The sequence below is a fragment of the Phycodurus eques genome, chromosome 11, assembly GCF_024500275.1.
Source record: "Phycodurus eques isolate BA_2022a chromosome 11, UOR_Pequ_1.1, whole genome shotgun sequence".
Classification (NCBI taxonomy): Eukaryota; Metazoa; Chordata; class Actinopteri; order Syngnathiformes; family Syngnathidae; genus Phycodurus; species Phycodurus eques.
The window spans coordinates 22,736,813-22,758,962 of record NC_084535.1 but is presented as its reverse complement, the minus strand read 5'-3'; the positions used below and the strand labels follow the sequence as shown (position 1 = coordinate 22,758,962).

The window sequence follows — 22,150 nt, the reverse complement described above, 5'->3', positions numbered from 1 at the left end:
AACTACAGCAGAGTGTATGAGACCTCTTACTAAGTTTATGTGCAACAAAGTTAGTTACCGGGACTCAGTTTGCAATGCACATGGAGCCATCAGAACAGCTCTGTTATTGATTTATTTATACCGTCTTGCCATCTTTGCATTCAATCGTGCAAGCCCTACAGCTCAGTGGCACCAAGGTAGGGATGAAGTTTGGTGGCAGCATCAGATGACCATTGTTGTGGGGATGGAAAAGGTCAGTGATATACGTATGGTGGGGCGAAGGAATGACGGGATTTGCAGGTGAAGGAGAGAATGCTGAATTTGATAAGGTGGCAGCAAATGGGGTTGAGTGGATACCTTTGTGCTGATTTAGAGCCAGGTGTCGTTGGCAGGTCGCTGAAAGGTCATACCAGGGAGGAGCATATACATTTTTGCTGCTTTTCCATTACAAGTTCTAGGCCCCACTCTGCCCCGGCCTTGCTTGGCCCGCCCTGGCGTCCGTTGCTTTTTTTTTTTTTTTTTTTTTTTACAACAGGCACCATATAAAAGTGGAAGGGATTTGGGTGGGATCAAGAAGAAGGTGATGTACTCGTTTCTTGTTGCGGCTTCCATCTCGCTGTATTTCATCTTTTGCCAATATGGACAAAAATGCCCGTACCTCCTCAGTCGACGACAGAACAAAAGCTGCTTTAAGCCTGCCACACACCGCGTGACATGGTCGGACCCGACGAGACCGGAGCATCGTGTAGAGTTGCCGAGACACGCCCACACCCTAGCGAATCACAAATGGATCCCTGGCGAGCCTGTATAGGCATTTGATGCTGTGTATTCTTGGACTTTATGACATTCCTTACACCATAAAAAGGAAGAAGCAGGTTAGACACAGGGTGTTGGTGAGAATAAAAGCAAGAGTGTGGATATTTGAAAGGAGGCCCGCTGGCTCCATTCATTTCAAAGTACCCAGTATGTATGCACGTTCGCATACATTCTGGTCACAAGCTTTGCTTTTTCTGTAACCCTAATGAGGACAAGCAGTATAGAAAATGTATGAATGAATACAATTTTTAAAAAGTTACTCATCTAATATAGTCTATATACTAAAATAATTGGGGTTGCATTTTCACATTTCCAAGTATTTCTATTAGTGTCAAAGGGTTATCATTAAAAAAAAATAACAATCTAATCCTTTATTAGTCCCACACTGGGCTTTTTTTGTTGCTATTGTTTTTTTAACAAAATGTTTTCATACACTATTTACTATTTCACACACATGAAATTCCAGCCCATGTGTCATGGAAATTGCTGTAAGAGGCCACAGCCAATTAAAGTTCACAAAGAGAAAGCTAAATGTGTCAAGTCATTTAACACCAAATTATGAAGCTGTCACAGCACCATTCATTATTTATACTAATTTTGTGAAGCTTTCACGAACGGCGCTATTTCTTGGTTCAACCCACAATGGGTCAAATATGCACAACATATTCACAAGATAAGCAGCATTCCATAGACTTAAGAACATAGTTACAAGGTGACGCAAGCTGTTAAAAGTCTTGATGTAAAACATTCTTCTGTGTGTTCTTATTATTTGTCTAAGACAAATAAACAAACAATCACTAATTAAAGTTGAGACTTGTCCAAAAATATGACCTATAGCCAACGTACCTTAGGTCTTGTACCAGTTCAAAATTAACACGTTTTAGCTTTGACATTAACAATTGTTATACAGGGTGGGTGGTGATTTCATGATCTTAATTTGCATTTTTTTTTTTTTTTTTTTTTTTTTAAAAGTCGCGTGTTGGATGAATAACAAATATATTTGCCAGAGAAAATTGTGGAGGTTTCAAGCAATGTGTTTTGGCAATTGTGAAAAATTGTAATGTTGAATATCAGAGAGAGAGAGAGATCATGTGTTTTGTTTTGGTACAGGACATGGATTAAAGTCTATTAGTTATGAACAGAAACATCAAATATGAACATCATCAAACATTTGTGCCCTCCCACGCTGACCTAATGCCCCCCACCACACCCCCATCCCCGCCACCCCCGCAGTTATATGTGCTCTCATGCCAACACTGAACAGTGGTGCTGCATGGGCATTGTAAGAAGAGAACTGCAAAACAGCAAAATCAATTTTTTATTTATTTTTTTTCTACCAAGAACATCTTCTTAAAACAAGACTGCTGTGCTGTCGATGAATATGCTTCTACCTCCTCACAACATAATTGTGGACTGTGTATGTCATTGCATGCTGCAGATGCACTGCGGCAGGTTTGAGCATTAGTGAAATGTTATTCCATGGCGTCATCTTGTGGTGGCTGAGAGCATCACAACACGTCATCAGTCCCTGCCTTGCTGTCACATGATTAGCATTAGTTTATGCATTCGAATGTGCTGTGACTCTAGTCTGCTGGCTGTCGCTTGAAGATGAAGTGAATGTCTTAAAACAGATGACCAATGGAAATGATTCTAGAGTACACACACACACACACCCACACACACACACTGATACCACTTTGTCACTGTAGATTTCAAGGGGCCCGTCAATCCTGTTTCAACACACTTAACACCCATAGTTTGGCTATTTAGAGTGACTCTCTAACATTGACTTAGTATAAAAGTGTCAATTTCATTAAAAAAAAAACATTTTGGTTTTGTCATTCAAGTGTCCAGAAAAGGCCCCTCTGACAACTACTTCTGATTGACCCAGTTTTGCCCCCTTTCCTCTGATTAACTGCCTCTGTGTAGAAGACCCACTTGTGAGAGCACACGTTGCCGTTATGTTGACAGCACTGGCTCGGGAGCGGAGAGGTAGGCGGAGATCTTTTCTAGCGATGTAGATAAACTCGAGAACTTCGAATCACCTGATTTCAGGCCTCTCGGCAGTAAAACGTCTGCAAATCAGGAATGTGTGGACGATTTTAATTCATATTTCACATGTTTACGGAGGCACCATGGAGACAATATTGCATCCCAAATACTAGAAAAAGTTGCTTTGGCAAAATGTCTCCCCTTTAAAGGTCAGAGGACAAAGATGTTATGGGGTCAGTTAAAATTCATATTTTCATTGTTTATATGTCATGTAATACATGCACATAACTTCCAGTAAGTTGTTTAGTACAGTAGTTTAGCAAAAAAAATGAGGTTTTAATTACATGTATTGCGCACTCCTCAAACATACCCGCAGCTCAAGACATCGGGGTATGGTTACTCTATCCGCCACAAGGGCTACCAGAAGTGATGTTGCAATTGCCCAACACACTCTATCTGCAATGGCGAGCAACGTGTTGAAATATGAGGAGGAGGAGGATTTCGACGTACAGGCGCACCCCACTGAACTTGGCCTCGTCAAACGGTTCATGTTTGAGCCGATCAGGAGGTCGGAAACTGACAGTGACGACGACGAGCAGCCAAGTAGCAGCTACAACAGAAAAAGAGAGTGGCCACTGGGTCCATGTGACGGAACATCAAAAGCATGTCTTTTTATAAAGTCATGGCTTGAAATAATGGCACCCCAGAGGTGCCAATATTTTTAGCATGACTATACGTATTATATATTTATATATGCTTCAGTGACACGGCACACGTTTTTACATAGTATGCCGTATTCCTATACTGTATATTGTGTTCCCCTCGCTCGGGTAACTTTGTAACACGCCACACAGAAAGTCTGCCGTGTCTGTTGACTTGTCATATAGGCGAAAGTACAGACGGCAGTACTGAGAAGTACTGCGTGGGTCTTTTTTTTCCCTCCTACCCAGTGCATAATAACCATAACAGTGTCATAGGTATATCCAAGGAAATCCTCACCTCTTGTCTTCGCCGCTTCACTTCTGCACCATGGCGGCTACGAGATTTTGTTCTCTTGCCGGCGGTTGAGGTTCCGATGGCCGTAGGAAAAATAGTTGGCACTGAAGCTAGTTTCACCCTCTGCCTAACCACACATGTGTATCCGATGCTTTCTGCTAAGTCTTTCTCAAAACACGCCGGTTCGAAGTGATCAGCACAGAGTTTGGAATGCTTGTTCGGCACCCATAGCTGACCACGTTTTCTCCCCTGTCGATTAACTTTCCCTATCCGCTGGCCACGTATTTCTTTTTCACTTGGAAAGCCAAAGAAGCTTGTGCCACTGCCTGAACCATTTGTACAACCAAATGCCACACAATAAACCATGGTGAAATTGCTAAACCATACGACGACAAATACAAGGACGGGAACAGCATGGATGCAAACAGCAGAAGGCGAATTCTGCATCATATTTATCGATTTAACTGCTGTATATCTGCTATATAATCACTTCGAAATGGCAGATGTGGTTTGTAAAGAGGTTCTAGAGTTATCAAGAAAATGTTTAACATCTTTGTCCTCTGACCTTTAATGATTTCTTATATACTGTACATGTACTGTACTGTCCAAGGCTTTTCTGCCAAGACAAAAGGAGCCCACCTCATTCACTCTCCTCTCCAATGTTCCAAATTATTACACATGCATCTAAGTTCAGAAAAATTCTCATCTTTTGAGTTTATATAAATCTCTAACAGGTTTGATCATTTGTTTTCCAGCTTAGCCTACTTAAATGAAAATTATTTAAGAAGGATGTTCTGCACTATGTTAGCAAGTCATAGTTTTTATGCACAACGAGGAAAAAAAAAAAGATGTAGGCGTATTCAGGAAGGTTTCTGTAAGGCAAATGGATAACAATGTGAGAGCAGCTGTTAAAAGTAGCTGATGAGCAGCATGCAGGCATTTGAAGCTGCTGGTGTCTCTGAAGTCCCAAGAAATTCTCCGTGCGGGATCCTCCAAAAGCTTGCATGAGTCATGCTTAAATCTGTATTTTGGCTACCCCTAAAAAACCCACAAAGTGAAATGTTTGTCATGGGTTCAGAAATACGTAAAGACTACTTTGCAAACAGTTTTGAACTCTGATACTGTATGGCCCAGATGAATAGTGTCTGATGACCCATGGTCACCATGTCCCACCAAGGCTGCGACCAATAGCAAGGAGGTGGCAGAGTAATTCTTTGGGCTGGAATAATAAGGAATAAATTGGTAGGCCCCATTTAGGGTGCCTGAAGGCGTCAGAATGACTTCTGAAAAATATGTGAGTTTCTATTTTCTGCCATGGTACATACAAAAAAGAACCATATGCCTCATGGAGTAAAATAATGTTCATGCAAGACAACACATCCCACGCTGCAAAAAACAGAAACAAAATAAAGACCGACTCTTTAACTGCTGTAGGATATAAAGAGAGAAAAAAATCACGGTTTGCCCACTAATCATCCTTGACCTCAACCACATTGAGAACCTGTTGAGCATCCTGAAAAGGGAGATCTATGAGAGTGGACGGCACTATACCTCCAAACCGTAATTCTAACATTTAACTTGAGTGGTAACTCAAGTTAAATGTAACATTTAACTTGATTGGTAAATGCTTTTGGTACCATTGTGTGTGTTAGTTTTTTAAATGATTTCTATGTAATAACAACATTACAACAGATATTTTTCAGAGTTCCTTGCAACGTATTAGTTTTAAAAAATATATAGTGATAGCATACTGTTAGTACAAACAAATACTATTGGCATCATGGCGTTTTTTTCTCAATAACATCCATCCATCCATCCATTTTCTGAGCCGCTTCTCCTCACTAGGGTCGCGGGCGTGCTGGAGCCTATCCCAGCTGTCATCGGGCAGGAGGCGGGGTACACCCTGAACTGGTTGCCAGCCAATCGCAGGGCACATACAAACAAACAACCATTCGCACTCACAGTCATGCCGCCGGGCAATTTAGAGTCTCCAATTAATCTCCAATTAATTTTTGGGATGTGGGAGGAAACCGGAGTACCCGGAGAAAACCCACGCATGCACGGGGAGAACATGCAAACTCCACACAGGTGGGGCCGGGGATTGAACCGCGCTACTCAGAACTGTGAGGCTGACGCTCTAACCGGTCGTCCACCGTGCCGCCTCTCAATAACATCTGTTTTATTATAGAAGGAAATGTAATTATTGATAATAAAAAAAGTGCTGTGAATCACATAGCGGTGGCTTGTTTAGTTTGTATAGTATGGCGCCATTGATTAGCGTCCATACAGTATATGTTACATTTGACATACGTATATAGTTCCTGGATTAGTGATATTCCCCTACACTGCCAAATTTCATAACCATGTTCCAAAATTGACCTCTAAATTCTGGAAAACCCTTCTACCCATGTATAATGCATTTTTACAGTGCATGATTTTGCACCTACCCATATGATGAAAACATGAAGTATTATCTGTATTTTGTTAGTTTTTTTTCAAATAATTATTCTGAAGTTAAGCAGTTTATTTGAACATGTAATACTTTCTTTTTTATTGACTTGCTCTTATTTTGAAATTCACAGCCCTACTTTTATTTAGTAAATTACAAAACACACAGTTGTGCTCATATGTTTGATTACCCAGGCAGAATTTGTAAAATGGGTACAATTCTTTATCGAAAACATGAAGGGCCGGGTGAAACATAAAATTTTATTTGAATGGGATTCAAATTAAATGGTCAAGCATTTCAGCAAAGCATTATCATTAAAAAAAAAACCAGAACCATAAATAAATTAATGATGGTTGTTGTTCAGTCATCAGTCATATTTAAAAAAAAAAAAAAATTATGTAATGTAAATTATGTATGTAAATTTATGAGCACAACTGTACATATATGCAGTCATACGTACCCCTGTCATATTCGAATGAAAGTGTAGGCTACAACATTTTTATAATCACTAGTTGGTGCTGGCATTTTGGAATGAAAGTGTACAACTTTTTCATAACCACTAGATGGCGGCATACATTTATAAAATGTGGAAGTTTTTTTCCATTTGCCCTTATACCTATGTATCATGCACACTACTGACTTTTTGACAATTTTTTGGGGAACAATGCACATTATACACGAGAAATTATATATATATATATATATATATATATATATATATATATATATAACATTGCATTTCTATTCACAGTTAGGTAGTTAATGCAAAAGACCAAATATTTCAAATAGAGCAATAGTTAGTTGTTAAAATAACTACGTCTATCATACACACAAATAATTTTATTGCTCTCATCTATTTCTTTACAATAAACATGTACATTGGTGGGATTTATTTACAAATGGTTAAGCAGAACAATATCTAGATCATTATAGCGCTACCGTAGAAATATAATTCACATGAAGACGTCCCAGGTTGTTCGTCAACATCACCATGAGGTATTATTTGACACGTTCTACAACATGAAAGGAAAAAGGGTTAGTCCATCTCTGAGAAATGTGTCCATCTTTATCGGCTGTCCACAGTTATCTCCTGGCATTTTTGTCTGAGGTCCTTGTAACCAAGTGGTATCCATGATTGAGTTCCAATTATGGAGCCATGCGCAAAAAAAGCACTTATCTTCACCTTATGCCATCTTTATTATTACAAAGAGTTCCTTTTTGAAGCCTCAGCAGCTTCTCTTCTGTCACTTTGGCTCGATATATACTGTAAGCATTCATTTCACATCCTTTTCACATGATAACTGTCCGTTGTAAGAGAAAGGTGCTGTATATATAAAACCTGTTAGAATCTTTTAAATGTCTCAGTGCTTGCCTGCTTCCACAGGACGCAGCTCAGTCCAATATCATCGCAGTTTTGAGGCTGAAATCGAGAAAAGAACCAAGAAGAACCTGATCTTTTGGTCTGAGTGAGAAAGCATTGACAATCAAAGCATCTGGTTGGTTTCGCTCCATCATATTTAACCCAAGTAAACCAAGCAGAGTAGAATAAACAAAAGTAATACACTAATATGCATGCAGGGAGAACAAAATACGTTTGTCACTGTTATCATCACGGAAGGACGGCTTGACGACATGTATTTAAACAGTGAAAGAATGCAGCTGAAATAGTTTACAAAGGCAATGCATTAAGTTATATGCACAGTTCATTAATTTCAATGCACATCATGGAAGATCTGAAACTTGCAATATGAGTAAATTAACTCATTCCAGTATAAGTGAGAGCTTGTTACAGCAATACTGAATACAACTAAAAATTAACATGCAGCGTCATCCTGTTGTCTGACATTTGCGACATCAGGTATGGTATTAACATTTGGAAATGCACTTTGAAATTTGATTATAATCTTTGGTTCACATAATCAGCCATTAGCCAACATATCAAATAATGCTTCCTCACTGAAAAAGCAAACAGAGTGTATAACCATATGTTCACGTTGTTGTCGACTCTATTTGTCATTAAAATACTTAACCATGTCAAACACATGTACAGTAGTGTTTGAATTGAGTAGTACCAGTTTGCTGAAATGTTCTTGTCCATCATATGAAAACATTGCTATTTTGCATCAGATTTTTTGACTACTCTTTCTCACTACGTTCCCTAATAGTCAAGCTTTCTTTTTCCAGACTGGTTGGAGTAAGCAGGCCTAAATTGGAAAAATAGCTGATGTCATGTACAGTATTTCTATGCTTCACTGTGAACTTGTCATTTTAAAGCAACAAAGTCCAGAAGATTCAATAGTTTGGGAGTTGCTGAGAAACAGGCAAAGAGCCTTGCAAGATGCCAAGATGTTTGAAAATAAATAAATCGAGACATGAATGTAGCGCCATTTTCCCCAGAACTCAGAATAGCTAAAAATATTAAATGATTACATGTCTGTCAATCACAATATTTCAGAGGAAAAATTCCAGTCAAACAACCAGCCACAGAGAGGTAGCTGATAAGGAAGCATAGACTTTAAACTGCTTGATTACAATGCGAAGCATACACTGTACCTGTATCTTTTCTGTAGTCATTTGATTGGTATGTAGCTGTACTACACTGTATCTAACAGATGTTAAAATGTAGCTGTGGTCTTTATTCCACTGTGAAAGAGATGATCTGCTGTCTAAATAAGGTACAACCGTTTTTTCCCATGTATAGCAAAACCTTTTTGTTCAAATAATGTGAATTATGACGATAAGCAAAATGGGGTAATTTAATGGTGCAGTCTGATTTGCTTATACATTGAGCTATTAATAGCAAACTAATCAAATAAAGTCTTTATCTCCTGTATATCAGGTTGTATGGAGTCTTTTGAGTACTAAAGACAATTAAAATAAATAAAAAATAAATAGATATATATTTGTGTGATTTCGTGGAACTGAATTTCCTCACAAGTTTTAAAAATACTCCCATCATGAGTTATTCTTCAGCATCTTATGTTTCTTTTATTTCTGTCACTTCCCGTCCATTTCTCCCAGTTTTACTCAAACTGTGGACCGTCAGGCAAAAACGGAAAATAAATAAAATGTATTAAAAACGAAAAGAGAAATGTCCCTTTACTTTTCACAGCATCATGGAACCTTTCTGCCATCAAGTCATAAGCTACAGCTCCATATTCTCTGTTTTTGTCGCTACAACTTTAGCAGGGACACAATTAGAATAACTGTGCTACAGTGAGATATATGCAAACTGAATTTTTTTCATCTTTGGAAGCACTTTTTCCTTTTCATGTCAAGCTTCTCTGTGTATCAGATCTCACCAGTCAGCATTAAGTAGGCTAAAACAGTGGTGCTGAATTAAAAGAATAGACTATGCCTTGAAGGCATTTCCTATTTTCTTCCTTAAAAAACAATCTTATATCACTATCATTATGCTGCTGCTTAGAAATTCTAAAAACTCCCCTCGGAACCACACCTAAGTCACACTTATTGTTCGTACAGTGAAATAAACTCCCCGTCTAATTAATGGGATAAATGCTAAAAGCACAAGTAATACGTCCAATAAAGAAGATTAACAAGGACAAATGACAAGGGGAAGGTGACTCTTGAGTAGTTGTCTATGTGGTGTGGATTCTCTATGTGACAGCAGTTTATGAAAGTGAGAAGTTTGCGAAGGGTGGCCAGAACAATGAGACACCAGTTGGTGGGTTTTGGAGGGGACACCTCCGGCTTGGGTTCGCTGTCTGTCGGGCTGGATGGGTCAACTGCCAATTCGGTGGAAGCGGGAGCAGTGGTGTGACTTGCATCAGGTTCCTTCCGTCTCTTGGCCCTCTCAGAGTGGCTGGAGATGGTGGTGACGATGCCGTTCATTTCATCATCAAAGTTGTGCATTTGGTGGCCGTACTGTAGCAAAGTAAATGAGAATGTTAGCTGCAAATGGAAACAAGAACACAACTGACTGACTGATACGGCAAGATGGCGCCTACCAGTGTGGCCGCCTCGGTAACGCGCTCTCTAGTATTGTCTTTGTTTTTGTGTTTTTCGTCCGTCTTTGGAGACCTTACACGACTCACTTACACAAGGGGAGACCTGCTAACCATCAAGGAGGCTACTCCGGACTTTCTGTCACCAACTTTCGAAAATCCGCTCAGTTTTTTCCCCGAGTTACTCACCGGAGCGGCGTCCGCGGTTTTCGGCGCATGGATGCGGAAGCGGCGCCACAGAGGAAAACGAGCCGGAATTCAGGTGAAACTCCGCAAGAGAGGACACAGATTGGCGTTCCCGTCCATCCACCTCGCGAATGTACGCTCCCTACCCAACAAAATGGACGAGCTTCATCTTCTGTTAAAGACCAGTAAAGACTTCGGACGTTCCGCGGCCATGTGCTTCACGGAGACCTGGCTTTGCGACGCTGTACCCGATGGGGCCGTCACGCTTCCCGGCTTCAACATTCATCGAGCGGACCGCGACATGGAATCATCGGGAAAAACGAAGGGCGGCGGGATATGCCTCCATATAAACGAAAAATGGTGTACGGACGTCACGGTGCTCAGCACACACTGCAGCCCGCATTTGGAGTCGCTGTTTCTGAACTGTAAACCATTTTACGCGCCACGTGAGTTTGCATCGTTTATACTGGCTGGAGTCTATATCACACCGCAAGCTAACACGAGCGCCGCATTGCTAACGCTCGCCGAACAAGTCAACGAAATTGAAAAAAAACACCCTGACTCACCCCTCATTATTCTCGGGGACTTTAACAAAGCTAAACTCAACCACGAACTCCCTAAATACAAGCAGCACATCGACTGTCCTACCAGGGAAAATAATACTTTCGACCACTGCTTCACTACGGTAAAAAACGCGTGCTATACCTCGTGCAGCCCTGGGCTCGTCTGATCACTGCTTAATTCACTTAATACCGACGTACAAGCAAGAACTTAAATGTGCGAAGCCTACAGTGAAAACAGTCAAAAAGTGGACCAATGAAGCAAAGATGGAACTTCAAAGCTGTTTAGACTGCACAGACTGGAGTGTCTTTGAAAATTCAGCTGGCAGCCTGGATGAATATACGGACACTGTCACATCCTATATCAGTTTCTGTGAAGAGGTTTGTGTACCAACAAAATCATTTCGGACATTCAACAACAACAAGCCGTGGTTCACTGCTAAACTTAAGCAGCTTCGCCAAGCTAAGGAAGATGCATATCAGAGCGGGGACAGGGCCCTGTATAATCGAGCTAGAAACCAGCTTACTAAAGAAATTAACATTGCAAAGAGGATCTATGCAGCAAAGTTGGAAAAACAGTTTAGCGCGAACGACTCGAAATCAGTCTGGCGTGCATTCCAATCGCTGACTAATTACAAGCGACGATCCCCCCAAGCTGAGAACAATAGCACACTAGCCAACGACTTGAATACCTTCTATTGCAGATTTGAAAAGGACAGTTTCACTCCACACACCCACCCGGCCGCACCCGCGACCACAACCACACCTCTGACTTCTGCGTTAACCATCCATGAACAGGATGTGAGACGCATCTTCAAACAACAGAAGATTAACAAAGCAACAGGACCGGACCATGTGTCCCCATCCTGCCTCAAAGTCTGCGCGGACCAGCTCGCTCCAGTCTTCACTCAGATCTTTAACAGATCTTTGGAAATGTGCGAAGTTCCATCCTGCTTCAAACGCTCCACCATCATTCCAGTCCCCAAGAAACCTGCAATCTCTAGTCTGAATGACTACAGGCCTGTCGCTTTGACATCTGTGGTCATGAAGTCCTTTGAACGTCTCGTGCTGGACCACCTCAAGAGTGTCACAGGTCCCCTGCTGGACCCCCTGCAGTTTGCCTACCAAGCGAACAGGTCTGCGGATGATGCAGTCAACATGGGACTGCACTTCATCCTAGAACACCTCGACAGTGCAGGGACCTACGCGAGGATCCTTTTCGTGGACTTCAGCTCAGCGTTCAACACCATCATCCCTGAACTCCTTTCAACCAAGCTTCTCCAGCTCAGCGTCTCACCTGCCATCTGCCAGTGGATTTACAGCTTTCTGACGGGCAGGACACAGCAGGTCAGGCTGGGGGAGGCCACCTCATCCACACGCAGCATCAGCACTGGGGCGCCCCAAGGTTGTGTCCTCTCTCCGCTGCTCTTCTCTCTCTACACGAACGACTGCACCTCAGCGAACCCGACTGTCAAGCTCCTGAAGTTTGCAGATGACACCACTGTCATCGGCCTCATTAAGGACGGTGACGAGTCTGCATATCGACAGGAAGCGGAGCGGCTGGAGCTGTGGTGCGGGCGACACAACCTGGAGCTGAACACGCTCAAGACGGTAGAGATGATCGTGGACTTCAGGAGGCATCCTTCGCCACAGCTGCCCCTCACGTTGTCCAGCTGCCTTGTGTCAACCGTCGAGACCTTCAAGTTCCTGGGAATTACAATCTCTCAGGACCTGAAGTGGGCGAACAACATCAACTCCGTCCTCAAAAAGGCCCAGCAGAGGATGTACTTCCTGCGGCTTCTGAGAAAGCACGGCCTGCCACCGGAGCTGCTGAGACAGTTCTACACAGCGGTCATCGAATCGGTCCTGTGTTCTTCCATCACAGTCTGGTTTGGTGCTGCTACAAAAAAGGACAAACTCCGACTGCAACGGACAATCAAAGCTGCTGAAAGGATTGTCGGTACCCCCCTACCCACCATTGAGGACTTGCACGCTGCCAGAACTAAGACAAGGGCGTGCAAAATCCTCTCGGACCGTCTGCACCCCGGTCACCAGCTCTTCCAGCTCCTTCCCTCAGGTAGGCGCTACCGATCAACGCAAACTAGAACTAGTAGACATTCCAACAGCTTCTTCCCTCTTGCGATCAACTTCTTAAACACCTAACCTATAATTCCATTACAACAAGCTGGCAATTTTTTGACTTGAGTTCGTTGTCACATTTCTGTGGGGCCAATTATGTATTACTTGTGCACTCACTGTAGTTGTCTCGCCATGCTGCACTATTTGCATATACTGGCCACTCATGCCAGAGTAGCATCTGCTCCATTTGCACACTGATTGAGGAGTATCTGTAACATTTGCACAACCGACATTGTCCCAGATGACTCGTCACTTTAAACCGCATACACTCCTTGAAGTCTCAGCGCCCTTTGCACAATGGTCATTGCACCGGACTATTGCAATATTAGTCGTTCGAACTGCTCTAAGTGCTAGAGGACTCTGCATCTTTTTGCACAATTGTTTTTTGTCAATGTCTTTATGTCCCCAAAGTGTTCTGTAAATTGACTGTTTGTTGTACTAGAGCGGCTCCAACTACCGGAGACAAATTCCTTGTGTGTTTTGGACATACTTGGCAAATAAAGATGATTCTGATTCTGATTCTGATTCTGAGCCCAAATAACTAACAATTGGTCGACGTGGTTCATGCTTCTATGGTTTGGTTCTTTGGTTCATGCAATTTACCGTAATTTCTTGTGTGTAACCCATGTATAATACGCACCCCCAAAGTTGACCTCAAAATTTTGGAAAACCCTTCAACCTATGTATAATGCATTTTTACAATGCATGATTTTGCTTCTACCCATAAGATCAAAACATGAAGCATTGTCTGTATTTTGTTATATGTTTGTATATTTCAAAGAATTATTCTGAAGTTAAGCACTTTATTTGAACACGTAATACTTATTTAATACCTCTCCTCACTCGGGTCGCGGGCGTGCTGGAACCTATCCCAGCTATCATCGGGTAGGAGGCTGAACTGGTTGCCAGCCAATCGCAGGGCACATACAAACAAACAACCATTCGCACTCACATGCACACCTAGGGGCAATATAGAGTCTCCAATTCATGCATGTTTTTGGGATGTGGGAGGAAACCGGAGTGCCCGGAGAAAACCCACGCAGGCACGGGGAGAACATGCAAACTCCACACAGGCAGGGCCGGGGATTGAACCCCGCTCCTCAGAACTGTGAGGCTGACGCTCTAACCATTCGGCCACCGTGCTGCCACTTTTATTTAGTAAATGAGAAAACAAACAGTTGTGCTCATATGTTTAAATACCCAAGCAGAGTTTGTAAGATGGGAACAGTTGTTTAAAGAAAACATGAAGAGCCACGAGAAGCACATTTAATTTTATTTGAATGGGATTCAAATTAAACTGTCAAGCATTTCAGAAAAGCATGATAATTAAACAAAACATAACCATAAAGAAATTAATTATGGTTGTTGTTCAGTCATCAGTCGTATTTAAAAAAATATATATATATTTCACAAATTCTGCCAGGGTATGTAAACTTATGAGTACAACTGTACATTTTATACAGTGATACATAAAAAAAGTGTTCCGGACCACAGAACAAGTCCACATTTGAAATTGTTTTTGGAAATTGTGGACGTCGTGTCCTCCGGACCAAAGAGGAAAAGAAATGGACGCAAAGTTCAAAAGCCAGCATCTGTGCTGTGTTAGTGCCAATGGCATGGGTAACATGCACATCTGTGAAGGCACCATTAATGCTGAAAGATGCATACAGCAACATATGCTGCCATCCAAGCAACGTCTTTTTCAGGGATGTCCATGCTTATTTCAACGAGACAATGCCAAGCCACATCCTGCACGTTATAACAGTGTGGCTTCGTTGTAAAAGAGTGCAAATACTCGACTGGACTGCCAGCAGTTCAGACCTGTCTCCCATTGAAAATGTGTGGCGCATTATAAAGCACAAAATACGACAATGGAGACCCTGGACTGTTGAGAAACTGAAGTTCTATATCTAGCAAGAATGTGTGTCATATGTTGAGGGATAAACACCGTATTTGGCAACTGATTCAGTGTGACTATTCATATTTACACGTGCCGGAGCCTATCCCAGCTATCATCGGGCAGGAGGCGAGGTACACCCTGAACTGGTTGCCAGCCAATCGCAGGGCACATACAAACAAACAACCATTCGCACTCACAGTCACACCTACGGGCAATTTAGAGTCTCCAATTTATGCATGTTTTTGGGATGTGGGAGGAAACCGGAGTGCCCGGAGAAAACTCACGCAGGCACGGGGAGAACATGGACTGCATGGGTGGCAAAAATAGGGAAATGCAAATATTTTGAGGGTAACAGACTGCTAGCAACATATTGAGAAAAAAAAGAACTATGAACTGAACAAGTTAATCTTAAAAGTAGTCAACTTGTTCTTTGTGAACTAGTTGACATATAAAATGAATTTTCCCAACACTGGGTGGGCATTATGGGCTCGGTGTGTCCCGTACCGTCAGCAGAAGTCAGTCGTCCCTGGGCTGTCAGCCGCAGCCTTTTCCGATTTACGCACACGGGGGAATATGGCCCTTAGTGCGCGGCAGGAATAATGATGTGTGAACCACACAATGAAGCATGCTGTCAACTTATTGAAACTGCTGCTGAGGACTGTAATGATGATAATTATGATTGCAGCGAGACAGGAGCAAAGACCAGAATGATGGCAACAACAGGACAGAATAATAATAGGAGGGTCTCACCATGAGCATGTGTGTGTCGCTGTAAGTAAGGGTGCAGAAGTGAGCCACAGCATACTCTATGAGGGCTCCAAAGATAAAGCTGAAGCAAATTCCTAAGTATACGTCAATCGCCTTGATGAAACAGTTGGCATTAGGTAGCGACGTGCGAGCCCCCATCATCAGAGTGGTCATCGTCAGTACTGTGGTCACTCCTGGCATGGAACACATACACAGTATGTCAGTACAGTTTTATACTTAAAAAGAACCCAGATTGTGTCCCCGTTGTTTGTTGTTCATGTGACGCTGTATATAGTAATTGAAAAAGGGTGTACTTGCTTCATATGTTGTATTGCTATACATAATCTAATACCTGTATATGCTCTCAAGCTCATGTTTTCACACAATGAAAGCTTCATTACTCCTGACTGGTCCATACCTATACAAATTCGTGCTGGAACAGAGGACAGGGAAATCCAGAAGGAGACCCAAGAGAGGACCACCAACAGGCTTGATGGGACATATGTCTCCAGAATGAAGTAAAGGATGCTCCTCTTCAGCTCAAAGTGGAAGACCAGCTTTGGGTAGTGACCTTGAAGACAATGGACAGCACACAACAGACAATGTGCCTTTTTCTTGTATCATGTTGTATAATATCCATCCATCCATCCATTTTCTGAACTGATGTTCCTCACACGGGTCGCGGGCATGCTGGAGCCTATCCCAGCTATCTTCGGGCGAGAGGCAGGGTACACCCAGAACTGGTCGACAGCCAATCACAGGGCACATATAGACAAACAACCATTCACACTCACACCCACACCTATGGGCACAAAGCGTCTGGGAGAATGTCCTTTTTACAGATGAGATAAAACTGTAGCTTTTGGAAAGTCACATTAGCTCTATGTTTACACACCACTCACTGTATGTAAATAATTTTTTTTAAAAAAAGCAGACAAAGAACACTGCAGTAGTTCCTTGTTTATCGCCGGGGTTACAGTATGTTCCTGAAACCCCCAGTGATAGACGAGATTCCCCAAAGTAGCAATTATATATATATATATATATATAATTCTAACGTTTTAAATATTTATGCATAAAACCAATACAAAACATGCACGGATGCTGCAGGTATTGTTTGTTTTTATTTGTCTACTCGGGGTCGCCATCCTCACGTTCTACACTGTAGTATCTGTGACTGTGGATGTAGGTCATGGGTCCTCAAATGGGATAATGACCCAGAATACACAGCTATGAACACCCAATAATGGCTAAGAAAAAAACACCAGACTATCAGCCTTCGAAGAACATTGATCTAAATCCTATTTGACTTGCATGGTCAGAACTGAAAGATGCAGTAAGGTGGAAGACACACATCAAACTTGAGACAGCTGGAAGGTTTTGCTCACAAGCACCTGCTAAAAGGTACACAAGTTTCATTGAGTGTTACAACAATTGTTTGTTTGCAGTGACTGCCTCAAACATTTGAACAACAAAACATTAAGGGCAACATTGATTTTGACAAGGCCTCATAATTTTTTTTTTTTTTAAATAATTTTGCTTGACCACAAAAATAAAGCCACACCTATTTTCTTTAGTACATTTTCAGTAAATTTGCATTTATTATTACTTTTGTCGTTTTCAAGTTTAATGAGCATTGTGTTTTTTTCAGAGGGTACCGATAATTTTGTTCATGACTGTAGCCTTAGACCTGATGCTCTCTTTTGGCCATACCGGTGATGGTCTCTGATGACAACAGTCAAAACAGCCAAGAGGATTGAACCTTCTCACCCATTTGTCATGACCATATTCAGTACAGGACAGGTACAATGGACCCAACACGTTATGGGCTTGCATCAGAATGAATAGTAAAAGAAAATGTTTGTTTTTTAAAAAAAATACATTTTAAAATCATTTTAAAAAATAAAGAAATGAAAAAATTCTGATCCCTTTCCAGTTAGGACCATTAAAATGTTGCCACTTATAGTTACCAGTTTCATATATAGCCTCTGACACAGAAGTGTAATGGTCCTCCACTGTGTACTGAGCAAGTTGAAGAGTGTCTAGGCCACTGACAGATTCATTTCCTCGGGTCCAGTAGAACATGACATCATTGATGTTGTAACCCCCTATGGAACAAGAAACCGATGAAAGTGAATTTTTTTTTTTTCAGGAACACTGCACAAAATGAATTTTACGAGAGGTTTGTCAGTAGAAATTAATCACTTCCCTTCAACAGAATTAATCTTGCAAGCGCACTCGGATATCACCACATAGCAGCAGAACCATTCTTTTATTTAACTGAGTGTAATGCACTCTTGGTCAAGTGGGACTGCAGGTTCTGCATTAAGCTTTTGTCCTCATGTGACAGGGCAAAGATGCTATTAATACAACATATTGTGGAATGGGTGAAGCAGAATGTCACTAAACCAAAATGCAGCACAGCTGAAGACACCTTGAAAAGTGAATTAACTGTGCTACACCCACAGTTAGGTTATTATGGAATTACAAGCTTCAGTTGGCGTAAAGTCCCTCTGATAGCAGTACAGGAGCACAGCAAATCTAAAACTCCATGGAAAAGCTAGTTTAAAGAGGATGTGTTCCCCTCGAGGGGAATACAACATTGAAATAATTCTGGTTTCATCGCAAAACCTGAAATGGACAAACTGTGTAAGAAACTGTACCAAGCTTTGAAAACATTGTCAATGTTTAATGCATTCTGGCAGTGGAAACAGAATATTCTCTCCGTAATAAAGCTAACACAGTTTGACAAAAATGTCCAATAGGAATTGTTAACGGAGATACATTCGTCATGTAAAACTCCTGATAAAAAAGGCATAACTCTTGCCTCATACAAACCGCACTAATAATGCATCACGAGAGCCATGTTAACCCAGATAAAGCTTAGACAATCTGCCATGTGAAATGTACTCTTTCTGTAACAACAACTGTGACAATTGCATACGTTCTCAAACAGTGTGCCATGGCACAATAAAGTGACTTGGAAAATCATCAGTTATGCCTTGGGAAATTATCTAATTTCACTCCATTGGTGGAAAATTATTCTGTAAGCTCTGTGTGTGTGTCCTCAATTCCTGTAGATCTGATGATTACGTTTTCAACTAAACAGAGCCAGATTTAAGTAATTTTTTTTAATAAATTGAGAAGAGTTAATTGTATATGTACTTTTTGTGATGTTTTTGTTAGATTGTCTGCCATAAGATTTTTCTAATGTAAAATCTGTGCCTTGGCTCACTAACTGTTGGCGTACATAATCAGAAATGGACACTCATTTATTAAGTCAGTTAAAGTATGTTAGAATGGAGCCTTCACAAACAGAAGAATGCACAATTTCGATATAACAATACGCGTGTTGGAGATTTTCAGGAGTGTAAAACTGCACTAAATTGCACTGACACTTAATCAGGGGCAGAAAATTGCACACAGATTTAACAAACATATTTTAAAATATGTTAATTGATGGCATATTACATGAGATTCAAATGAGCACTATTATTACTGTAATTTGATGGTTCATGATGTATCATATCTGATGTGGCCAGTCATTTTTGCCTCACTGAGAAGAAACAAATCAGGTTAGATCTGGTTGGTGTGTTTCACACATTTTCCACCAGAGGGAGCAAGAGGTTAAAAATGAACCACTGAAGTTATGTTTATCTACTTCACTGCAATTACTTGTCATCTCTAAATGCATTATTTAATGTATTATCGACTTTCTGAATAATAGACCAGAGGAGTCCCACATAAGGGCAATAGTTCAAGCTCTATTTGCTTTCCTTTGATAAAGCCGTGACATTATTGTAAAACTATGAAAAAAAGTGCTGTAAAATAGTGTGCTATGGTTCCTTAAAACTAAAATGCCACACAACTCAGGTTCAAATGGTTACCAAATTTGAATTACAGCAAATATCACCACTAACATATCTCTTCATACTTTGCTGTCAGAAGCCACTTAATATTTTACCACAATCCCTCCCGCAGAGACTCCCCACTCGGCTGTCAACTGACTTTTTGCATAATTTTAGAGGAAATTGATCTTTGAATGTGACTTCAAACTGGTAGCTATGCTAAACTCGTAGGGGAAAATGAGGGCGAACGGAAAGTAAGAGGGAGATATCAGTAAAGAGAGCCAGAGGATCAAAGAGAAACTATGAAAAGCGAAAGAGAGCGACGGAAGGTGTAGCTATTTAGCCAGGAATTATTGAGAAGGGGGCTGTCATCCGTTCAGTTTCAACCTCCAGATGCCTTTACATCTGTTAAGGGGGCTTGTAGTTTCTTCATTTTATTCCCCCCCCCACCCCATTTTCCCTTTCATTTTAACACTGATGGCTTGGTTGGCTTTGGAATAGGCTAAGCCTGCACGGCTGACTGTCATTTAATAGGTTGCCATAAAGCCGGCAGATCAGGAATGACAGCAGATCACTGAGAGTGGCAGAACCTGCAGAGGGGGAGGTTTTTTTTTCTCTCATCACAGTCATTTCATAACATTTTTTAATTCTAAAGATGTTCCTGCTGACTTCCTGATAAGACAAAAATGATTTGTGGTAAAAAATGAATTTAATTACCGATGATAACACCAACTGACTATACTTACTATACCTGTACACCAAACAGTTTGATGATATTTGTCCCACTTATTCAGGTAAACACAACCTTCAGAAAATCCAATGGTATTCAACAGGTACCATGATAAAACAATAATGAACTAAATTTATGAAATGAATACCTCTTGAACAGCATCAGTTTCAAAAGGGAGTCAGTCATACTATGATCACAGCGGCAGCATCACAGCAGCGAAAAATAGAAAATAAAAACCAACAGAATCGGATATCTTCAGATCGGAATTAATTAAATATGGTCTAAATATGCTACAGCAGTGTTGTCTTATTGATCAAATAAGCGAAACAGTCTCAGACAGGGGCCAGTAAAGTAATATGAAGGTTAACGTCATAAGAATCAATGGGGTAAAGAGTCAGCCGAGGCCAACTGAACACTATGTAATGTTTGATGTTTCTTTTAATATTGTATGATTGCTTACTTGCGCATTATCCATGCCCAAGTTTGACACTTGGATATGGGCATTAAATTGAAATCAACTTTTTCAAATGATTTCCAAATAAAAGCCAAGTTTGAATGCAGTAGTAAAGAAAAACCTTCACTATTCCTGGAAAAAAAAAAAACCTGAACTTTGCTCCAGAACTTTAGCCAGATAGAGAATGTTCTTACAGCTCTCCAGTTGTAGTGTGCAGGTCTGCTTGTCCATTGGGTACTTGGTCAAATCCATGTTACAGGCCACAGTGGTGGTAATTCTGCGGGACATGAATGTAGCAGTTGTTAATGAAAGAACTTTGATTGGCTTTTCATTAAAACATTATCAAAATTGTAGTTTTCTGATTTCAAAGTGCTAACATTTCAGATTGAAAAAGAAAGATGCTGGACTTTGTGAAGTCATTAATTGGGGGCTGTAAGGATCCTTTGTTGCTGCCCTGCAGTTTTCTTTCTTTCTTTCTGTTTACAGTGTCCTTGGAGAGCGCTTGAACCCGGGTCCTCAGAACTGTGAGGCTGACGCTCTAACCAGTCGCCCACCGTGCCGCCAAGTAGAACTCAATTGGAAAAAAAAATATTTTAATGGAGGGAAGGAAAAATACCCAAATGAGACAATGTGGTTGCACAACTGTGCATTCCCTCTTATAACTAGGGATGTGACTGTGTTCAGAATTAACCAATCACATTCAAACTCATATTAGATGGGAGATGGCACACACCTGCAACCATTTAAAGTGCTTCAGATTAACTCTAAACAGTTCAGATGTTCTTGTTGGCTCTTACTGAAATGTTGGTCGTCACATCTTACAGCACAAGCCAATGTGTCATTGTTTTAAGGTATCAAGAGAAGGGTACAGAAGAATTTCACGGCATTAAATATACCATGAAACACAGTGAAGACAATCATCATCGAGTGGAAATAAATATGACACTGTTGTGTCATTACCAAGAACAAGATGTCCCTCCAGAATTGATGAAAAGATCAGAAGAAAATGGTCAGGTAGACAGTCAAGACACTGACAGCAACATTAAATAAACTACAGGATTTCTGGCAACTACTGACTTTTAGTACATGTGACAACAATCTCCCATAAAGAAAACCATCTGAGGCCTGTTACATTTTGCAAAATAACACTTGAAATCTCCCAAACACATACGGGAAAATGTATTATGGTTCAATGAAATCAAGGTTGACATGCGCGCCGCAACTTTGAGGCGCCACAGAGACTCGCGACCACCTGAGAACCCCCACTCCTCCACACTGCCCTGCTGTGAGACGACGACTCGGACAGGACCTAGTGTACGTCAAGTGGACCTTAACCTAATTAGCAGCTTCCCGTCAAATCTTGATTCCTGTCTTCAAAAGACTCCTTCC

At 41.1% G+C, this 22,150-nt stretch overlaps 1 protein-coding gene across 2 annotated transcripts in view; it reads right to left on the bottom strand.

Annotated features, from left to right (window-relative positions):
* Window positions 1–7,116: 7,116 nt before the first annotated feature.
* LOC133409564 (gamma-aminobutyric acid receptor subunit pi) overlaps window positions 7,117–22,150 on the bottom strand; it is a 45,423-nt gene continuing 30,389 nt past the window's right edge. For both annotated transcript variants that reach the window (XM_061689734.1, XM_061689735.1), the window contains 5 exons: window positions 20,956–21,038; window positions 17,700–17,837; window positions 16,148–16,300; window positions 15,733–15,923; window positions 7,117–10,117 (listed from right to left, as the gene is read on the bottom strand). In XM_061689734.1, the coding sequence (XP_061545718.1) occupies window positions 9,752–10,117; window positions 15,733–15,923; window positions 16,148–16,300; window positions 17,700–17,837; window positions 20,956–21,038 (931 nt within the window). In that variant the 3' untranslated portion in view covers window positions 7,117–9,751. The remainder of the gene's footprint in view (window positions 10,118–15,732; window positions 15,924–16,147; window positions 16,301–17,699; window positions 17,838–20,955; window positions 21,039–22,150) is intronic.